Raw genomic sequence first — 21,396 nt, 5'->3', positions numbered from 1 at the left:
AGAAAACAATACGAACGTGGATATAATAAATATATTCATTATCTAATATAATGGAGATGAAATAAAAACTTCATACTCATTAAATATAAAGCTTATAATATATATATATAAAGATTACTCCATAAATGATGATAAGATATAGCTAAACACCATCCACCCATTTGTGCCACCCTCCTTTTTAAAACTGAAAATTGATGCATTAGTAAACTTAGTATTGTTAATAGTCGAATAATTAATGCATTAATGATATATATATATATATATATATATATATATATATATTACATCTTGTGAAAAGAAAATTGTTAATTTTGCTTATCATTGAATCTAAAATCATGTGAGGTTACTCTATAATAAAACTGTAATTTAATGAAATCATATATGCGGGTTTTTTATAAGAATGGACAAATTTGAGTCCCATATTATGGAAATAGGCAAATTTTTCATAAATTACATAAATGGGGAAGTCGTGGGAGAGCACGACTTCTAAAGAAGAAGTCGTGCAAGGGGGGCACGATTTCACACTGTTCACATGAATAGTAGTGAAGTCGTGCACCCCAAAAACGACTTCTGGAAGCTGTAATCGATTACAAGCTAGTGATAATCGATTACCAGAGTGTTGGAGTCTTGAATGACATTTTATTTGTTTTGTAGACATTTTTTTTTATGTTTTTTGAGTTACACAAAGAAGAAATTGTCCTTATAATTTATTGAATGAAAAAACTAAATAAAAACGTAGAGCAAAATTGATATGAAATATTAATTGTAATTTATTAATTATTGATTGGAATACTAAAGGGTAAGATTAATAAACAACTATTGACGAAATGAACAATATGATGACCTTCGTTGCGGCAGTAAGAGCATTTTTTTGGTCTAATTTGAAGTGGATTGATCCATCTCATTACGAATCCTATTTGTAGATGGTCTTCTGGATGCCTTGCGTCGCAGTTGAGGATATGGTATGAAGTTTAGACATGTATACGCAGACCAATAATCTTCATTTTGGATTGGGTGAAATTGTACTTCGTATGCCTTGTAAATGTTATTAAGATTGTACACTGGATCAATTACTTGGGTTAGTGGTATATGGGAATTTGCACAAACGACAATCACATGATGACACGGGAGACGAGTAGCTTGAAAGTGACCACAATTGCACCACCATTCGTTTAGTCTGACCTTATAGGAAATTGGATGTGGGCNATATTGGTGAGGTGTTGAAATTTCTTAAACATCAAATTCTGAATTTTCACGGTTGAAGCGATGAACATGACAAAATGCTGATTGTTGTTGATTTTTCCTAATATTGTCGACGATTTCTTCAAGAAATTGGTGGCCTACTTGTAGCATGTAGTTTGCTTTTAGTCCTCTTTCAAGAAACCATGATTGTGTCCTCTCAAATGTTGTTCTGATGAGTGCACAAATCGGTAATGAACGTGCTCCCTTTAAAATAGAGTTCATGCACTCAGCAAGATTAGTGGTCATATGTTCATATCTTCTCCCTCCATCAAAAGCTTGAGACCATTTTTTTAATGGAATTTTATCTATCCAAGAAACTTGTTGTGGGTATTGGTGTTTTAGTGCAGTAAGCTTTGTCGTGACAGTAGGTTGCTTGACCTCGTATGCTGTTAGGATGTAATAATTACAATAATTTGTATAGTTATGTTAACAAAATATAAACAGTAAAATGGTAGTAAAAAAGAATGTAGTAATACCAAAATTGATGAATTGTTTTTTTAGGTCCTGATTTTTGAATTTGTTGTTGAAGTTGGAGGCTAGATGACGTATGCAATAAACAAAGTTCAAACCATCTTCTTCCCAACCAACTTCTTATGATCTTAAGGCGGATATGATACCCTTTCCTTTGTCAGTGACGATGTAAATATTTTGTTGAGGGCAAACATGTTCTCGAAGTAGTTGAAAGAACCATATAATGGCCTCCTTTGTCTCACCTTCTACAATGGCAAATGCCATTGGAAAAAGATTTTTATTGCCATCCTGACCCATGGTGGTGAGCAAAGTTCCATGATATTTGCTCGTTAGAAATGTTCCATCGACTTGGAGAATGGGTTTACAATATTTGAATCCTTTTATGCAAGGACCGAAAGACCAAAAAACTTTTTCCATAATGTAGTAATTATTGTCAGTTTGTCCATCAATCTCCACTGGAGAACCGATGCATTGTAAAATTGTCGCAGGGTTTGCATCCTTCACCGCATGCAAACACCTCGGCAGATGGTTATAAGACTCTTCCCAATCACCAAACTCCATAACAAGAGTCTTTCGTTTTGTGATCCAAGCTTTTCTGTATGACACGGAATATCTGAATCGAGCTTTAATATCTGCAATCAAACTCTTGATGGGAATGGAGGGTTTGTGTGGATAGAATTTGATACAATTGCGACAATGTGGGTACTATCAAGATTTGTATGATCTTGAGATAGTATGTTTGAGAAACACATATGTTGCCCCTCGATATTTTTGATTTCCCAATATTTACGGTCTTTGCTATAGCCTGCCCTCAAGCGCCATTCACAGCCGTTGTGGTATTTCAGACATCGAATAACATAAATGTTAGGCTTGGATTCAACAACGTTGTATTTATAACCGTTGGTGATGTGATATTGTTTGATTGTAGCAACAGTTTCCTCCTTTGTTTGGAATTGCATACGCTCATGCAGTTCTGGAATGACATGCTGAGATGACTGTGTCATTTGATCAGTGTCATTGTGTTCATCGCAAAGTAAGTTATCCAATTCATCTTCTGTGCTGAAATCATCAACATTATCCAATATCAAAGGTTCTTCATCAATGATTTGTGATGATGAAGATGCTCCGAAGTTGGAGGATGCCATTAGGAAATAGTGTGTAAGGAGAAATACAGCAATTGATATGGCTTGAGTGTTGAATGTTGCTCTGAAGATGAAATGCCATATATAATGAAATACAATTTGTGAAGTTCAATTTCTACAGGGAAGGTGTTACTGTTGCCACCATCAGCTAAGTATAGCTTTGCATGCATGGTGTTGGCACCATCAGCTAAGTATAGCTTTGCATGCATGGTTGCAGGCATGCTTATTAAATTTGGCAGTTACCTTTCATTTCTAGATACAGTTTCATTTGACGAAGTTTGACTTGGAAAAATAAATTATTTATGTTTTAAAAGTTGTATAATTTTTTTGTTAATTTGTGTTCTCATAAAGTAATTTTTTATCAATTTTTTTAATTAAAATCATATTTTTAACAAATTAAAATGAATAAAAGAAAATAAAAAATGGAAAAGTGAAGTTGTAAGGGGGTGCACGACAGTCGTGCACCCCCTACAACTTCACTTTTTCATTTTTTATTTTCTTTAATTCATTTTTATTTACTAAAAAATTGTTTTTTAATGAAGAAAAATCATAAAAAATTGAAATATATTGAAAATAAAATGTATTTGTGTTATACAATTTTTTTTTTATTTCATATTAATTTTTTCTTAAAGAAATTATTTTTTTTCAATTTTTTTATTATAAAAACCTAATATTAACAAAATAAAAATAAAAAATAAAAAAAATAAAAATATATTTGGAAAAATAAATTATTTATGTTTTAGAAGTTGTATAATTTTTTTTTTAATTTTGTCTTCATAAATTAATTTTTTATCAATTTTTTTAATTAAAATCATATTTTTAACAAATTAAAATGAATTAAAGAAAATAAAAAATGAAAAAGTGATATTGTAGGGGGTGCACGACTTTAATAGTTTAAGTTGTTCACCTTTATACAACTTCACTTTTCCATTTTTTATTTTCTTTAATTCATTTTAATTTACTAAAAAATTGTTTTTTAATAAAGAAAAATCATAAAAAATTGAAATATATTGAAAATATAATTATAAATATTTTACTTCAACTAAATAAATTAATTGCAACGAATAGTGTATTGTAAAATTTTAAATATAAATCATTTACAAATTAAATAATAAATTAAAGTAATATATGCAGGTGAAAGTAGGTACTACCTAATAAATATTTAGACTTCCTATTCATTCAGCATGCTTTCATATTCATTCACCATGCTTTCATATTCATTCACCATGCTTTCATATTCATTTTGTCCATTTGTGCCTTCATATGTGCATATTTATCATTCTACCAACTTTATTGATTCCAACTTTATTGATTCTTTCTCAATAACGTTCATTCATTCACGTGAAAAAAGTGGTGTTGTCCATCAATCCTTCACCCATAAATTGATGGAGGAGGGAAAACATAAACAAAAGTATTGTAAGCATTGGTCATGACTTCTTTTTTAGAAGTCGTGCTCCTCCTGCACGACTTTTTCTTTAGAAGTCGTGTTTCTCCATAACTTTTTCATTTACGTAATTTATGATAAATTTACCTATTTCCATAATATGAGACTCAAATTTTCCCATTTTAATAAGAAGTCGTGCTCCCTGCACGATTTTTTCTTTAGAAGTCGTACTTCCCCACGACTTTTTCATTTATGACAAATTTATATGGGACTCAAATTTGCCCATTCTAATACAAAAACCCATAGATGCAGAGATTGAAAAAGTAAATAGACGGTTATATGATAGAAATTGTATTAAATTACTGACACAAGATATGGTCAATAGTTTATCAAATTACAGAAAATACAGAGTACATAAACTGAAATAGAACAGTTAAGACAGTTTGCATCTTCCAAGTAATCGAGAGCTTGACCTCTGCCTTTCCAGATTTTCTCTCCAGTCTCATCTGCCTTTTTTTCCTCCCTTTCTCTATTTTTCTCCTGTTCTGATAACTACCTAAAAGCAGTTATGCTTCACCCTATAAAATATGGAAAACTATCAAACTGCAAACTATTACAATAACTGTTCTTTTACCATAGACCCTACTGACTATTTTTGGCTTCTCCTCTTATAATGCTTGCCTATAAGAGATCTAACACTAATCTTCATTACATTGCTTTAATTACTAATTTACAGCGAGAATAGTAAAAACTAAACAATTCTAAGTATAGAAAAGTGGTCTCCAACATATCAAATCTTGTACATTAAGTGAACTATTGAAACTGGATCTCTTCTGAGTTTAAATATTATAGATCAAATAAAACTGCACTCAAATTTTTTAAATAAATATTATGAGTTTAAATCTTACTTATTAAAAAAAATATATTGAAAAAAAAATGTCTCATTTAAAACAGTCATTTAATTTATCAGTAAGAAGCAGGAACTGGTTTTCAACAAAAAGTACTTCAAATCTAAAATATCATAAAAAAAAATGACAAACCAACAATTTTGTTTTCATTTTTTGGATGGGTTAAATGGGTCAAATAAGGCGGTCTGTTTGACTTAACCGGTATTTCCACCCATACTTTGTTAATAAGATGTGGATTTTTCGTGTACTGCTAACCTGATATGTGCAAAAGGGACTGTAGAAGAAGAAATCAAGAGAGGAAATGAAAATTTTAAACTACAGAAATGATCAAACCAGTATAAGATGATCATATTTCTATACCATTCAACAACTTTTAGAACAATATTCGAACACTGCACTTTTCATTTATAGTTAAAAATGGTTATTCAAACGAGGACCAAATCTTGTACAACGTTCCCTCCAAATGAATTAGGGAACAACTTCACAGGTTGAGCATAACGAAGAACATCATTGCCGCAGTTGCTGCGTTTGCTTAATCCTCTAAAATTTGCTGTCGCTCAAGCTCCAGAATTCGCTCAGCTAGAGGGCTTACAGTGCCATTTATAGTTCCATTGCGTCCTCTACACTGTTGCAGTTGTTCCTGGAGATGCCGCACTAACTCATTCAATCTTTGAATATTCTTCTCTTGAACTAAAATAATCTGCGACCAAGAACACCCAATTCAAGAAAAACATCAGTAAATATCCGATTAAAATAGTACAAGACAATTCTGTCGAAATTTTTGGGAGCTAGGGCACATAATTCATGTTATAAATGGAGATGATATTGGTTCAGAGCTAGACTTGGGGAATGTGGAAGATGAAGAGGATAACAGAAACGAGAAAATGGGAACGCAATTAGTTGAAACAGGGAGAGATCATAACTGAATGGGACAAGTGACATTCAGGATACAAAAAGACTGGAGATAGGATGGGGAAGTAGAATATTTTAGTGCAAGGGTGAGACGGGTGGAGTGCCTCGCTGAGTGACAAGACAATAGCTTAAAATTGTTCTTTCCTGGTTTCTAGTTGATTTTCACCTGTGTAAGGAGTTTGGCTCCGTTTATGAAAATAAATAATGCTCATCACGTCTTAATCTCTAGAGTTTGATATCAGAGCTCTCCTAGTCCTAGGAGCTGAATGGTATCTATAAGGATGAGTGGTCAAGTTTGAAGCTTTGAAACGAAGGATGACATATACAGGGTAAGTGGCAGGAAGCTCTTTCAAAGTCAATGGGAAAGATGATGAAGATGCTGTGTGCGAGTCTGGCTCATTTCAGAAGAGAGATCAGAAGGACTGGAGAAAAAGGGCTTGAGGTACCTTATTTCATCAGTAAGATCGATATTGGTATACTGGACTGAGGGATACTGAGATTAATCAAATTTCAATTGATGACAAGGTGGTGGCGGGTGCAATTTATTTCAAGAGATCACTATTGGTCAATTACATTATTATTAATAAGCTTAAAGCAAACAAAATCTATGAAGAGCACAGGAGCAGTTCAAGCTCACCGCTCTGCTTCAACAAGCTGACTAAGAGGTGCTTACTGATGTCCACGCTGTCTGGATGAAAAACACCTATGTGAATCTGAAACGTAGTTCAGGAGACCTGGGGACACTGATGAAGCTGGATCAACTGGGCAAGATTAAAGTCAGGGGTATTGGGGGAGGTTTCTACAGTGCGAAAAACAGATTTTCCAGTCCATGTGTCAGAATAAGTGTTGAAATTTATTCTTTCCTAGTTTGTATTTTATTTTCTATGCTGTGAGGAGCTTAGCTCCGTTTTTCTCAGTAGATAATACCCATCACTTCTTAACCTCAATTATAGAGAAATTATAACATGATAAATGGGGTAAACATCGAGGACGGTATGTGAATATAATACTAGATATGAACAATGAAGATAAGCCACAATAAAACTATCTCATTTTGTGTCTTACAGTTTCAAATTTACTATATAATAATCTTTCACATAACAATTGATCAACATATTGGAATAATCAATGGAAGGGTTGCAACATTATAACAAATGGATGCTCCATTAGCCAATAACAACTAATAAATCTTTTAAACATGCACCCGGGAGTTTTGAAAAAGAGACATTAAAAAATATGCCCATACATGTATCACCGTACCACTGTTCCCCCAGTGAGTTTTTAATTGGCATATTATTTCCATTGTAATTGTGTCTTTAAGACAGAATGGTAACTTTGGAAGTTGGGAACGTCCCAAAAACCACAGAAAGGGCGTAAAACTTTCTGTGTCACAAAGATGACTTGCACTATTTTGAAAAAATTATACGGAACAGAACCTAAGCACTCCAGATGAATCCAAACCAAACACATGCTGGAAGTTACCAAAACTTCCTTAGCCATGTGCAGAAGATGACAGAAGCCACACCAAAGCACATCAGGAATCAGGGGTGGTTAGCAAGGAAAAACCGGTGACTCGTGGCTGTAGATTCAAGATTGAAAAAGAGCTAACAAAGGAAAGCAACTAAAACTAGCTTGAGAGATTTTGATTGAACCAACAAGAGTTAAATCACTAAATGAGTGGAAGTGAGAGAGTGCCCTTGGAAAGTATTCCACTATCCCTATCTTCCTTCCCGCCAATTCCTTTCTGCATCTTCTTCATACATATAGTCTGTTCTTAGCTTCCAAATCTCTACAACTGGAAAGCACTCCTTCATTAATATTATTAATAATAAAAGTGCAGATAAGAATTTTCCATATTTGTGCTATTTTAATTACAGGTTCCTTACTGCTAAGCTCAGACCACTCATCTTGATTTCATGAAATTATTAAATTCTGGATACATTTAGTCTCAACTGATTTTGCAGGCTGTTATTTTATTCTTCTTTCTTAAGGGGACAGAGGGATGGGGTGTATGGCCACAAGACTACATAAAAAAAACTCTTGAAAAGTGAACACCAAACTCCCCTTCATCCCTCCAAAATATTTGATAATAAAGAATCGGTGAACCAAAAACGGAACACGGTTGAGTACTTGGAACCTAACCAAAACGCCAAATTCATGTATAGCATAATGACACGAATAGATCTAACAAAACACAACTAAGTACATAAACACTCATCCAAACAAATATATTACCGTAGCAACAGTAACCATCTGTGTTGCAATCTCAACACCTCACAGTGGGAAAATTTTCCTCACTGGATTATTATAACTGAAATGTACCGCATGCAACGTGCAGCGCAAAAAGAGCACAAATAGAAAACTGTAGACAGATGAGTAAAATAAGCAAACCACACTAAGCAGATGCTACATCAAACAACACAAGCTACTAGTTATATCAACATGGAGATGTAATTTAAAGCATAAGACCTTCTCCTTTACGGTTTCTTCAGCCTTGGAAATTTGATGCTGCTTCTGAGATACGGTGGGGTTGGAGTCAACATCGGCCACAAGCTGCTGCTTCCACTCGAACTGCGAGGTGATTATAAGTATAATCAGCAAGAAGACAAGCAACATGGGCCTCGACATGGTTCCTGATTACAGACCTAGCACCTGGTCAACATTCAAAGTCAATTAACCACAAAACATACTGAATTAGTTGAAATCGTACTTCCGAAAAGTAGCATTGAAATTAGGGTTATCGAAATAGTGGAATCGCATAGAAATCATGATCAGCAAAGAAGAGGAAGAAGAAGAAAGAGAAGACTTACAGATGGATGTGAGGGAAGAAACCCTAAATTCATTATCGGTTGGTAACGGTTGGGAGTGCGATGTTAGGGGAAATGGAAAAAGCAATTTGTCGAGTGAATTGGGAACAGAGGGAGTGACGCAGTAAACAAATCAATTTGGAAGTTAAGAGATTCTTTACCGGCAACGGCAAGAGGATACCAAAAACTGCACTGCACCTCGATCTTTCTCTCTCTTTCAATTTTCCACTTTTCTTCTATCTCTCAACCATTTACGGAAGTAAATTCCAATATCAAAGCCATGATTCGCTGCGGTTGGGAACACCCAATGCTACCTTCTAACTAATTATTTATTTTTATTATGGACTTTAAATATCGAGACGATTTACAGTCTTAAAAGTCCACCAAATACGACCAATTAAACCCAACACACAAATAAAAATAAATAAAATATAAAACTTAAAAGTATTGATTAAATACTTTAGTTGGTTTTTTTTAGAATAAGTAATTGATTAAATATATTTATGTTAGGACTTTTAAGTTTGATGTGTAATAAGTTTCCAATAAAAAAAGGTTAAATATAAAAGAAATAATAATAATAGTTGAATCAAATATGATTAAATAAAGTAAAATAAATTAAAGTAATTAAAAGTTTTCAAATTAATCGATGGTCCACCTTTAAAACATAAATTAAAACAATTGAAATAATAATATTAGTTGAAAAAAAAGATTAAATGAAGTCAAATACAGGAAAGTAATATAAAATTTCCAAATTAATTGATGGTCTGGTAAAAATATCGAGGTTTTCTTATTGCATTTATAAAATATAAAACTTTAGATGACCTTGATTTTGCTTTGACAACATGAAATGTCAACACACAAATTCTGAATTTAATTCATCAAATTATCTGTTTCTGTTCCCTTCATCATTATTTGTATATTTTATAGATTTTATTGTTCTAAAAAAAATCTCATCCGAGAAATTGCTTGCTATATATTTTATATATTGAAAAAAAAAAAAGAATCCTTTATCTTTCCCAAATTCCAATCCTCATCCACTACAAACCCCATCTTTCGTTTGTACACGAAATCTAAAAGACTAGGCTAATGCAACAATGCAACAATGCAACAATGCAACATGCTATTAAGAACGAAGCAGTTTAATCATAGGTTACAAGCGCTTAACACTTCAGTTGTCTGACTCCACCCAACAAACACCAAAAATATCAGAGTGAAAACCAAGAAAACAAGTGCCACCAAACTGTTGCTTATTCCGGCGAAGAAGGTACTCTTTGACGACTGCATTATTGTGCTTCGGAAACCAACCACTGCAGGAGAAGAACGCTTTGAATTCCCAACCCTTAATCTTATTCTCCGTTTTGCTGTGCCTTGCGCAGGATGCATTTGTGCAGGATCATGTGCTCCTGTGTGACCCTCTGCTGAGATTGATGATTCGTCTAGTTTTATGATATCATCCTTCAATATCTCTGCATAACAATCCTCTTCATACACCTCCTGCAATATAACAACTCAAACAAATGGATAAATTTCTCCATGAATGTAAAACCAATTAACTTTTCTATTAGTATGTATGTACCTTTGCTTGATCTGAAGATTCTGTCAGTGTAGCTTCATTAACTGGTCGATGATTGGATTCCGACACAGAATCTATCTGCTCATTGGAAGGAGAACCGTAACTGCTACTGCTCCTCTTGGAGCTACATCCCACCTCTTTGTCCTGCTCACAAACATCCCTTTGATCTATACCACCACCTTCTGATATGGCACAACCACTTTCGTGTGAATTCACGTGATGCCTTTGACTTGAAGAAGCTCTATTCGAATGATCACTCAAACGGAACTCTGTGTTCCTCTTCAGCCGACAAATAACCAAAGAATCCTGTAAATACATAGTACAACAAACATACAATACAACTAAGAATCCACCGATCTGAGTCATGTGACTTATGCTGTCTTCGCAGCTAGTTTTCTATAAATTTCAATCTTTTAAGGAATGTGTTAAAGAATATGTTACTAACATTTCTCTTGGAATATTGTAACTACAATTCACCTGAGACTTGTCATTGATGCAGTACTCGTGCATAATCCATTCAGTCCTCTCCCCTTTAGGTGCACGTCCCAAGTGAAACACCAAAGTCCTCTTTGTTCCTATAACGTTGGAACCTGACTTTACATTACGCTCTTTGCCGGTGGCCTTCCAATATCCACATTCAGTTGCCCTTTTACTTTGTGAACCATTTGGGTACTTTCTTCCACGAGGAGAGAAGAAGAACCATTCGTTATCTGATTGAATGAACGATTTGGCTGGTTTCAAACCAGTACTACTATCAGTAAGTCAAATCCATTGGTGGCAGATTTAAACTTGCTTAACAGTTTTAAATTTTTACGTGCTGTTTTTTCAAATTACTTAGGACATGAATATCGGTTGTAAACAGACAAACTCAATCTACATATCTTGGTTTCTTTCTGGTTGTTCTGTTTTCACTTTAGCATGAAAGTAGTCAATTACGGAGGAGACATGTTTTTTTCATTGTTCAACCAAACACACCACACTATGCATCAAACACTATAGGGTCACTATCAAAACCAAATCAAATTCTACAATGAGGCAAAAGTGCAGAAAATTATCAGTTGGTAGAATAACTAGGGCTTTACGACAGAAAATCGTTGTTGTTTTAACTATTTAAACATAAAAAAAAAAAAAAAAAGGCTTTGCTTTTTAGATAGGGATTTTTAACAACTGCAAGCAAATTAGTTCATGTAAATATGTGTGGGTTTTACATAGGGGTTCAACACAATGATCAGCACTTCAATTCAAATTCACGCAATGCAGAAATTAGGTGGAATGCCCCTGTTCACCTTGAGCCTTGCACGAGAAAGATGTTCTCCACAAAATAAATATTTGCAGTAGTATGTAAAGTTGACAAATTTCGATTTAGTTGCCACCGTCCCACTTACACACAACAGAAACTACAAGTTCCAACCCACCCCACATGGATCATTTTGATTTTCTATTTTTCAACATCAACTGTGACTAGTCAACAATTGAAAACCTCAGCTTTCAGTTATACCAGAACTAATTTACTCGCACTGAAATCACCAACCTTATAACTCAGTTTTTGAAAACCAGACATGTTTAAAATCTAAAATAGTATCAAATCATCTACCAACTAAACCTAACAGGGTTGTCTTGTCTTGGACCCCATACGTCCATAACTATCACCAATACGTGTATGAAATTATTCAAATTTTCCAACTTCCGACTTTTTACATATCATATGGATATAGACATTAGTTAAGACTAAAATTACTAAGCAAGTTCTCCTTCTAAGAAGAAGAAGTATTGAAAAAACTAGACAATAATCTAAGACACACGAAATCAGAGACCCAAACATTTGACAAAAAGCTTGGATTCAGAAATGGATACAGAGAGAAAGAGTATTAACCTGGTAAATCCCAAGGCTCGAATTTACAGAGCTCAACCTCAGAAATGACTTGAACACTCTCTTCATGGCCATCCAACTTCTTCCTAAGGTAGTAAGAAATCAACTCCTCATCGGTGGGGCAGAATCTGAAGCCAGGAAACATGGAAGAAGCAGCGATCGACATCTGGGCTTCCCTGGAAACCCCTTCCATGATCCGGTGCTCTGTTTTAGGAGAAGCAGTCGGCGAGAAAAGAATAAAGAAAAGGAAGCTAGGGTTTAAGGTGAAGGTTGTGCATGGTTATAAAGGAACAGGGTTGGTGGTGGAGGAGGAGTTATTCCTTGGGGGGAGGAGTGGCTCTGTTGGGGAGGTTGAATGCTTTGCTTGGTTGTGTGTGGCACGCAAACTGCCACGGGTTCTGGCGTGGTGGTAGAGCTTTTGAGAGAGTCGGCCAAGAATGTGTGAAATGGAGAGGTGAGGTAACCAAGGTTCGCTTCCATTTCCTTCTTGTCACGTGGCCTCAAATCATCTCCTTCTTTCTCTCTTCAAACTCTCCCACCGTTTCTTGCAATCAACACACACACACTCACACTCACTTCTTGTTGCTTCTAGCACTCCTCTTTCAGACACTTCTTTTCATATTTTATTCTTTCTTCTCTCGTTCCTTTTCTTTACCATTCATGTCTATTCAAACCTTGCCATTCCAAAACTTACTTTTCGTGCCAAAAAGTTAACCTGAAACAAAGGTTTACTCTTTGCTTGCGTACCAGGTTTAAAATCAACAATTTTTTAACTTGGTAAATATGTCTCTCTCTGTCCCAGTGTCTGTCTTAAGAAAATACTGAATACACGTAACGTAACTCGTGAAACCGAAACTTATCAGTTTCTGAACTCATGCAGTGAATGACCGTACAATAGATAAATCCTAACCTAAATATGTTTCGTACAGTTTTATGTTGTAGAAAAGGGACATTTTTTTTTAAAAGATTACAAAAATATTTGGGGGTGATAACAACAACATGGAGTGTGAATAGCTAGCCCAAACTAAGTAAAGCTCTGTTTTCTACTTGGACGCGTGATGTAGGTCCAGAAGGGGTTCTTCTAGCACCCACATTTTTCTTTCTGTAGCTCCAAATATTTTCTAAATACCATAAATGACTTCATTTGACTTTTACAACCTAAAAACATAATTACCCTCTCTCTTTCCTTATTTATTCCTACAACAATCATCATCTCTCACATTTACCCCAGTCTCATACTTTCACTCCTTACTCTCTCTCTCTATACCTATGGAAAAAATATTAATATTTGTGTATTAATTGATATTTGTATATATATTTTATTTATGTATAAAGAATATTTTAATATCTATTTATAAAGAGGTTGAGTGTAGTATTATATTTTCTGTGCTTACGAGTATAAGTTATCTGCAAAAAAAAAATAAAATTAAAAATTTGTTTTATATTTTATTTAGTTAAATTTAATTAAAATTAAATTAAATTTATATTTTATCATTTTAAATTTAATTAAATTAAATTTTTATTTATTTTTAATTTAATTTGTATTATATTTTATACATTTTACATATTTTTATGTTATTTATTTAAATTTTATTTTAAAATTTTATACATGTTTTAAAATATCAGCAAGTGTCTTTTAAATAGGTATCTACACAGGTAGCAGAAAAAAAATTTTGTCGTAGGTCGAGTAATGGGTAGGCACTATTTGTGTCCGACTCAACTAGTTGTCATCTCTACTTATAACTTTCAAATTTCTACACTCTACAAGCACAACCTTTCCTTTTTTTATCTTCCCGGGCACCCTCTTCTTTGTGTAGCACTCCCCAAGGTAAGTTTCATTTTTTTTTTTACTTTTGTATTACTTATTAATTTGGGAATAAATTAAAAGTGAACGAAACTTCAAATCTTAAGATTTAAATAATAAATTTTGGGGTGAGATGAATTTAAAAATTCGTAGTAGGCGAGATTTGTTGAGGAATGTAAAAAATTTTGAAATTTGGTTTTGAAAAGCACTAAATTTTGAATATTGGTTTAAGAGTGTACCAAATTTTGAAATTCGATTTAGCAACAAACTGGATTTTGGAATCCAACTTCGATGAGATCTTTTGTGAAAAAGCATCGGATTTCGAGGATAATTAATAGATTTCAAAAGAAATCAAAATTTGAATTCGATCCAGGAAAACATTAGATTTTGAAAACCAGTTTAAGAGTATCAAATTTCAAAATCCAGTTTTGGATTGTACTGCATTTTGAAATCTATTTAAGGATTTTCTCAGATTTTAAAATTTGGTTAAGGAGTTTCTGAGACTTCAAATTTGATTTATAAGTATCCTGAATTTCAAAATTTGGTTATGTTATATATATATATATATATATATATATATATATATATATATATATATATATATATATATATATATATTGGTTATGTTTTTAATGTTTGTTTGTTACATAAAGAACACAATGTGCCTCTACATACAACTTTACATATGGTGAAGCTAGAAGGAGATTCACGATATTTACTAGTAGAAGAGGTTGTCATGGTAAAGGTAAAGAAGTTGAACAATTAGCTTGTCTTGATATTAATGACCAAAATGCAGATATTTTTGAGGAGGATCTTATTGAGCAACACAAGGATGTTGTTCAACAAGAACATAAAATAGGTGGATTTCCTAAAGTGCTCAAACACTTTTTTGCTAGCAAGCTATGCCGATCACATAGCATTTGCATATTATGGGAATGTCATATTAGTAAAGTAGATGAATATTTTATTTTATTTTTTTGCTTTTGATGCTTGATGACTTGTTAAACATTTATATGTAATTGTTTTGTTTAGGATCGATGAGAGATAAAGTTGGTTTCTCATGAAAAAAAAAATCAAACAAATTTGGAGTATGTTATATGGTTGTTCAGAATTTTGTGTTGAATTCTAGTCTAATGTTCTATATGGTATTTACCACAATGAAAAGAAGATAAATCTCCTGAAACCACTAAATTAACTCATCATGTGTAATAAATTGGGAACTTATTAGTATAATCTCTCTACACATTTCATTGATAAAAAGAGAAATCTAAGATGAAGCTCTCTTTACTTGTGATTTCATAAAATTCAAAGGATATTTTTTCATCTTAAATACTAACACTATAACCACCTACAACATACGTGAGCATAAATATCTCACTTGTTCAATAATAATAACTAAAATAGAGATCAACAACAAATGTATAAAACAAAGCACATCAAATAAGTAAAATAAAAAATAGAAAAATAGAAAAAAAATAGATTTTGAAATTTGGGAGAATACTTACCAAATTTTGAATTCGGAAGATGACAAAACCAAAATTCAAAATTCAGAAGGTATCTAAATCGAAATCTAGTACACTCTTAAATTGATTTTTAAATTTAGTAAAATGGACTTCAAAATCCAACACATTTCTAAATCTAATTTTAAAATTTATATTTATGTTCAAAATTCAAGACATCCATAAACCAAATTTTGAAATCTAGTACTTTTTAAACAAGATTTTAAAATCTAATACACTCCTAATTTAGTTTATTTAAATTTTGAAATCCATTATGTTTGAAATCCAAGGCACTCCTAAATTGAATTTCCAAATTTGAGACACTCATACACTAACTTTTAAAATCCATCGTTTACTCTAAAACAAATTTTTCATTCCACAAACTATATTTCAAAAATAAATGATTAATGATTCTCACAGGAAAAAAATAATGTAAATATAAAGAAAGTAAATGTATACCTAATATCTGTTGGAAAAGAAAAAGAAAGGTCGTTGAAGAAGAATATCTAAGAAGACAAAAACATAGTTCAATGTCTTGTGAGAATAATTTTGTACTAGTGGAAGAAGTAAATATAACAACATCAACAATAAATATGGATGGATAAATAATTATATATATATATATATATAATATAGGATAGACGAAGAAAAGCCATCTAAAGAAACGTTGAAAGAAGAGAAAAGAAGGGTTAAATATGATTTTAGTCCCTATATTTTGGAGCGATTTTGGTTTTAGTATATTTTCAAACTATGGTACAATTTAGTCCTTCAACTTTAGAAAACTTTGGTTTTAGTCTTTTTTATCAATTTTTTTTAACTTTATTTGTTGTTTCAAACACGTTTCATTATATTATTTGGATTGTTTACACTGTTTGAAACATTTTTGCTTTAATGTTAACTAAGAATCGTGTTTGAAACAACAAATAAAATTAAAAAAATTGGTAAAAAAGACTAAAACCAGAATTTTCTAAAGTTGAAGAACTAAATTATATCATAACTAAAACCAAAATCACCTCAAAATATAGAAATTAAAAACATATTTAACTTAAAAAAACAAGAGAAAAAAAGAAGAAAAGGTTGAAATCTGATTTAGAATAGAAAAAGTAAATACTTGTAAGAGAAAGGAGACACGTAATGCAAAAAGCAGAAGAGAAAAAAGAGACACGTAATAAAGTAAGAGAAAATAATGTGATGATTCATTTGATGCTGTACGTACAGTTGTATGTCAGAACTGCGTACGGAATGTTTTGACGAAGCCCAAGCACGGGACCACAAGGTATTGTGTCCTCTCTTCTTCTTCTTTTCTATTTCAAGTAATATTTTATTTCTAAAGATGTTTTAAAAACATTTACTCTACAAAAATAATAATACCTTGGTGTGATGAAGAATAATTTGTCATGATGAAACGTCTCTTTAGGAAAATAGATATGAAATTATGTTTATTTTTGTTGATAAAAATTCGCCAAAAGGGAAAGTTGTTTTTCTTCATGTGTTTGCTGCATTTTTGTAGCATTCCTTTTTCTATTTTATTATTTCATTTGTTTTGTTTAGAAAGTTGTACTTATTGAATGTGAAAATATTTTAACATTATAGCATACTAAAGAGTTTCTTTTACATATTGTTTGGGCTTAAAAAAGTGTGAAAGTGTGTGTATTGTTTTCGTTTGGATATCAATTCATTGTCAAAAAATAATGTTAAAAAGGAGAAGAGTGAGAGGTGCATTTCATTCCAATTGTTGTGGTGAAAAAGAAAAAAAAAAGAAAAAAAACAAACAGAAAGACGAGTGGTATGAGGAGCTTTAAAAGTTCCCTCATCCTTACCTTATTCTATGTAATTACATATTTCTTGATTGGTTGCATGGGTGAGATTTAATCAGATTTTTATTTTTTTTTAATTTAAAGAATGAATTATGTGTGTAATAATTACATATTTATTTTGATTTGACTTTAATCAATTGATATGTGATTTTTTTTCTTTTGTAAAAATAGAAAAGTCAATAAAAAAACTGTATAACTATTTATTAAATCATTTTTTTATATGTTTGTATAAAAATTTACAAAACACAATAAAAAGATATCATAAAACTAATATACAAAATAAAATTTGATAAAAAATTACATAAGTGATATATATATTATTCCAATGATATTATTTTAGAGGACTCTATTCTCCATTTCTAAAAAAGTTTTAATTGTGTAAAAAATTGTCTTAATTAGATATTTTTTAAAAAAATACTAATTATGTTAATTACATATCACGTGTCAATATGTTTTTTTTTTTATCAATAATACTATGAATAAAATATTTTAATTCTATTAAAAAATCCAAATATCTTTCTCATGTGACAATTATTTTTTCATTAGAAACTCCTTGTTCTAGAAATTGTTATTTTTAAATCACAATTGATACAATAACTTGATAAAATGTTAAACATACTTTGAGTTTCTAACTTTTAGACTTTCTTCCTATTTCTCTCGGGATTGTGTTTGAGTTAATAAGATCATAGGATTCCGAACACAATTGAGATTATGATATAATTGCCCTTATATTATATCTTTCCTTAAGAGATCTTTTTATAGTCATACGTAAAGAATTCTTCTTTTTTGTGATAATATTCGATTTTATTTTTCCCTTTTGTTGTTAACCTCGTATTCTTCTTTGGCATCTATTTCTCAAAATCTGGAAAAAGAAATAGTGAACTCTTCTTCTTTGTCGTTGACCCACTTTTATTCATTCTTCCATCATTCTAATCATGTATACTTTTCCATTTATTTTTACCTTATGTGTTATATGATTGTTTGATCAGTCACAGACCGAATGATCAACTGGTAACTTGATGTTCAAATAAATCATTATTAGTACTAAATAGACTACCACCAATCGGGTTGTCATAGAATCTGACCGATCTTCCATCTGTCAGAACAATTAGCTCTAATGCTGAAGGTAAAGCATGATTATCACCAATTGAATCGTAATTAGATTACTTTTAATCAAAAATGCACTCTACAATTTATAAATATAGGTTTGAAGTAAGGGGACATATGATTACATATTTATTACATCATTAATATTTGAACGGTCAATTTAAACTAACTTTAACGCGAGAGTACTCTATGCATGTGTTCTGTGATCCGCTTGGACAAATGATTAAAAAAAACTAAGAACAAAAGATAATTTTTATACTCTTTGAACTACTTCATGGATGTTGGACGTTGACCTCAATCCTACACTCCAAATATCTTATTAGGATGAGAATTGTTCATAAGATAATTCATTTTATAAATAATTTGAAATGTGATATGAAAAAATATATTTTTTTGCATGGAGAATTTTAAAAGAAATTGAAATTCTAGGAATTTATAAGAGTAACTTAGAAATTCTTCATACTTTTTCCACTTTTAAATATATATCTATTCTTTTGTTCGTATTCTCTCTTCGACTTCATCTCAATTAAGATATCATTGGCTCGATTTTGATTGAAACATTGTCAACTTGGCTAAAGTCAAGACATTCGTTTTTTCACCTAATGTTTAACAAATGTTTTTTTAGTTTAAAGTCAACCGTGATTATTTTTAGACTGTCATTGTTAAAGTATATTTTTGTTTATATATGCTAGTGTTGTTTCTATTTTTTTTTTTGACCAATATCGAATATGATTTCTTTTGATGTCATGTTGTTTCTGAACAATGTCGTTACAACATAATTGACAAACTTATTTTTCAATGAAACTATTTATTAATGTAAGTAAAAAAATAGTTAACATTGATATCAATTAATTTCTAGTTGATATTCTTGATACTATTTCTTGGTTAATTCCAAGATTGAAATAGTATCTGTGTGTATTGTGATAATTAAAATGTTTTATAAAAAAAGAAAATTTAAAAATTAAACCATTTTAATAAAAAATAATTAAAAAATTTTAAAATAGTAATTCACATATTCCGACTGTCTAATGACATAGTCTATATTGGTGTTGTGATCCACCACAAAAACGTTTTCCCATATTTTCAATTATGTTCAAAGTTCACGTCCCATAGACAATTTACTCATCACCAACTTGTAGAGAGCCTAAAAGTCAGAGCTTGAACCATAAATATCGTGATCAGCATAGTTACTCGCACATCGATCAGTTCAGGACTTGTCAACCAGCCCAATCCTAGTTCATGAGAAATTTTCCTCAAAAGTCAAAGAGTGACGCGTAACACGACAATAACACAATTATGACCACACTTACATGTGTTTTATCTGAATCATGAAATCATCGTTCAGGAATATACATAGCTTATTCTATTGTTACTAATCTATAAACATGAGCCATGATACATGGAAGGTAAAAATATGTATAAATTTATTTATAAAACGAATTAGGTGACATGGTATTGGTCAAAAGAAAAAATGAATTAACTAACTGGAATAAAATACACACTTTGTTATGTCGTATATGCTGTATATCTTCTCCCTTTAACGTTTCTATTCACCTGTCTCTTTTTTCTTTTCCTTTTCCGTCCAAGCTTCCGTAAGTACAACCGACCAAACCCAAACAACAACCTCAAGAACTGTTTTTTTTTTTTTTTTGTTTTTTTGGGGTCAAAAACCAAAGACCATGAACCAAAAGAGGGAAACGAAAATGGTGAAAGAGACCAACATGGCAACCGTGTCCATTGCACTGTCTCTCCGTAGTTTTCTCTCTCTGATCTCTCTCTTCAAGCGGCAGAATTTATCGAACCTTGCTTTGGCTTCTTCGGGATCGGGTTTTCGTCGCTCGCCGTTCTCCACGGCATCTTGTAAAATCACGAAGCTGTCCCTGCCGGTCACGTGTCTCCCTTCCGTGTCCTCCATCGTCAGACTCGCCTCCCTCACGTGCATAGCGCCCCCGGCCTTCCCGCAGCACGTGACCCTGATAACCCACTGGACCGTCTCCATGGTCACCGCGAAAATAACCTCCAGATCCCCCGTCAGCCAGTGCCGCCGCGCCGCCACCGGCCGCCGGCTGGAGAGGTTCGCCGCACGCTTCCGCGTCGGGTCGATGACGATCCAGCTCAGCCCCAGATTCTCCTCCAGGTGTGCCAGCCACGAAGATTCCTCATCGCACTTCGCGAATATCAAGGGAGTGGGGACCACCTCGTTGGGGTCGAGGAGGTCCACCCAGAGCGGGGAGGAGAGGAACCAACCCTTGTGGGTTTCGGTCGTGATGACACGCGAAAAGACGGGTCTGCCCTTGTAGTAGAGGTCCACGGCGGATACAAACTCCGGCGACAACCGCGGTGGGATGGGGTTGGGAGGAGGGGAGTATTGGATGGAGGGAAAGGAGTCGGAAAAGACAGAGCGGTGGGCGGCGGGGAAGGTATCGATGAGGGCAGATGCGTGGGGTTGGTTGAGAGAGGGCCAGGTGGCGGCGCAGATGGTCCGCCAGAGGTTGTGATCGGAGCAGAGACGGCGGAGGTGGAGAGTGGAGGAGGATGCGGAGGCGAGGGTGGGGCCGTCGAGGCGATTAAGGATGTGGGATCGAATGATGTCGGGGTGGAGAGTGGTGATGTCAGAAGAAGAAGAAGAAGTGGCGTCCATGGGTGGCATGAGAAGAGAAAGTAAGAATAGTGAGAAAATGGAAATTTGAAAGTGTTGTATACTTACTTGGTTGGGGTTGCAGTGAGAAGGATAAGGATTATAGATTTGTTGGTTTTGTTATATAGTTTGAATAAAGCGTGTTTGCAAAATGTGCATGTGAAGGATTAGGATTGGGATAGGTCATATATACACTTTATTTTAGAAAAAGAACAAGTTGAG

General features: G+C 33.0%; 2 protein-coding genes and 1 pseudogene across 2 annotated transcripts; all 3 read right to left on the bottom strand.

Moving 5' to 3' along the window:
* Window positions 1-1,230: 1,230 nt before the first annotated feature.
* LOC106779117 lies at window positions 1,231-2,858 on the bottom strand (annotated as a pseudogene).
* Window positions 2,859-5,441: 2,583 nt separating this feature from the next.
* LOC106779116 (NAC domain-containing protein 40) lies at window positions 5,442-12,932 on the bottom strand. Its single transcript, XM_022776443.1, has 6 exons — window positions 12,313-12,932; window positions 10,917-11,170; window positions 10,443-10,745; window positions 10,019-10,360; window positions 8,529-8,696; window positions 5,442-5,847 (listed from the first exon to the last, which is right to left on the bottom strand). The coding sequence occupies exons 1-6, from the start codon at window positions 12,500-12,502 to the stop codon at window positions 5,680-5,682; spliced, it is 1,425 nt and encodes a 474-aa protein (XP_022632164.1). The 5' UTR covers window positions 12,503-12,932; the 3' UTR covers window positions 5,442-5,679.
* A 7,004-nt stretch (window positions 12,933-19,936) lies between these two features.
* LOC106779121 (F-box protein At2g27310) lies at window positions 19,937-21,396 on the bottom strand. The gene has a single exon (XM_014667176.2). It carries the CDS (start codon window positions 21,184-21,186, stop codon window positions 20,200-20,202), a length of 987 nt encoding a protein of 328 aa, XP_014522662.1. The 5' UTR covers window positions 21,187-21,396; the 3' UTR covers window positions 19,937-20,199.

This window comes from Vigna radiata, unplaced genomic scaffold (assembly GCF_000741045.1).
Source record: "Vigna radiata var. radiata cultivar VC1973A unplaced genomic scaffold, Vradiata_ver6 scaffold_425, whole genome shotgun sequence".
Lineage (NCBI taxonomy): Eukaryota > Viridiplantae > Streptophyta > Magnoliopsida > Fabales > Fabaceae > Vigna > Vigna radiata.
The sequence above is the reverse complement of the archived record's forward strand: the minus strand, read 5'-3'. Positions and strand labels throughout refer to the sequence as shown.

Coding starts and splice junctions, on each gene's coding strand:
- LOC106779116 (XM_022776443.1), bottom strand. CDS start 12,502: ATGGAAGGGGTTTCCAGGGAAGCCCAGATGTCGATCGCTGCTTCTTCC. Junction 8,697..10,018: donor CTGAAGTGTTAAGCGCTTGT/AACCTATGATTA, acceptor CTAGGTCTGTAA/TCAGGAACCATGTCGAGGCC. Junction 5,848..8,528: donor AAGAAACCGTAAAGGAGAAG/GTCTTATGCTTT, acceptor TCTTGGTCGCAG/ATTATTTTAGTTCAAGAGAA.
- LOC106779121 (XM_014667176.2), bottom strand. CDS start 21,186: ATGCCACCCATGGACGCCACTTCTTCTTCTTCTTCTGACATCACCACT.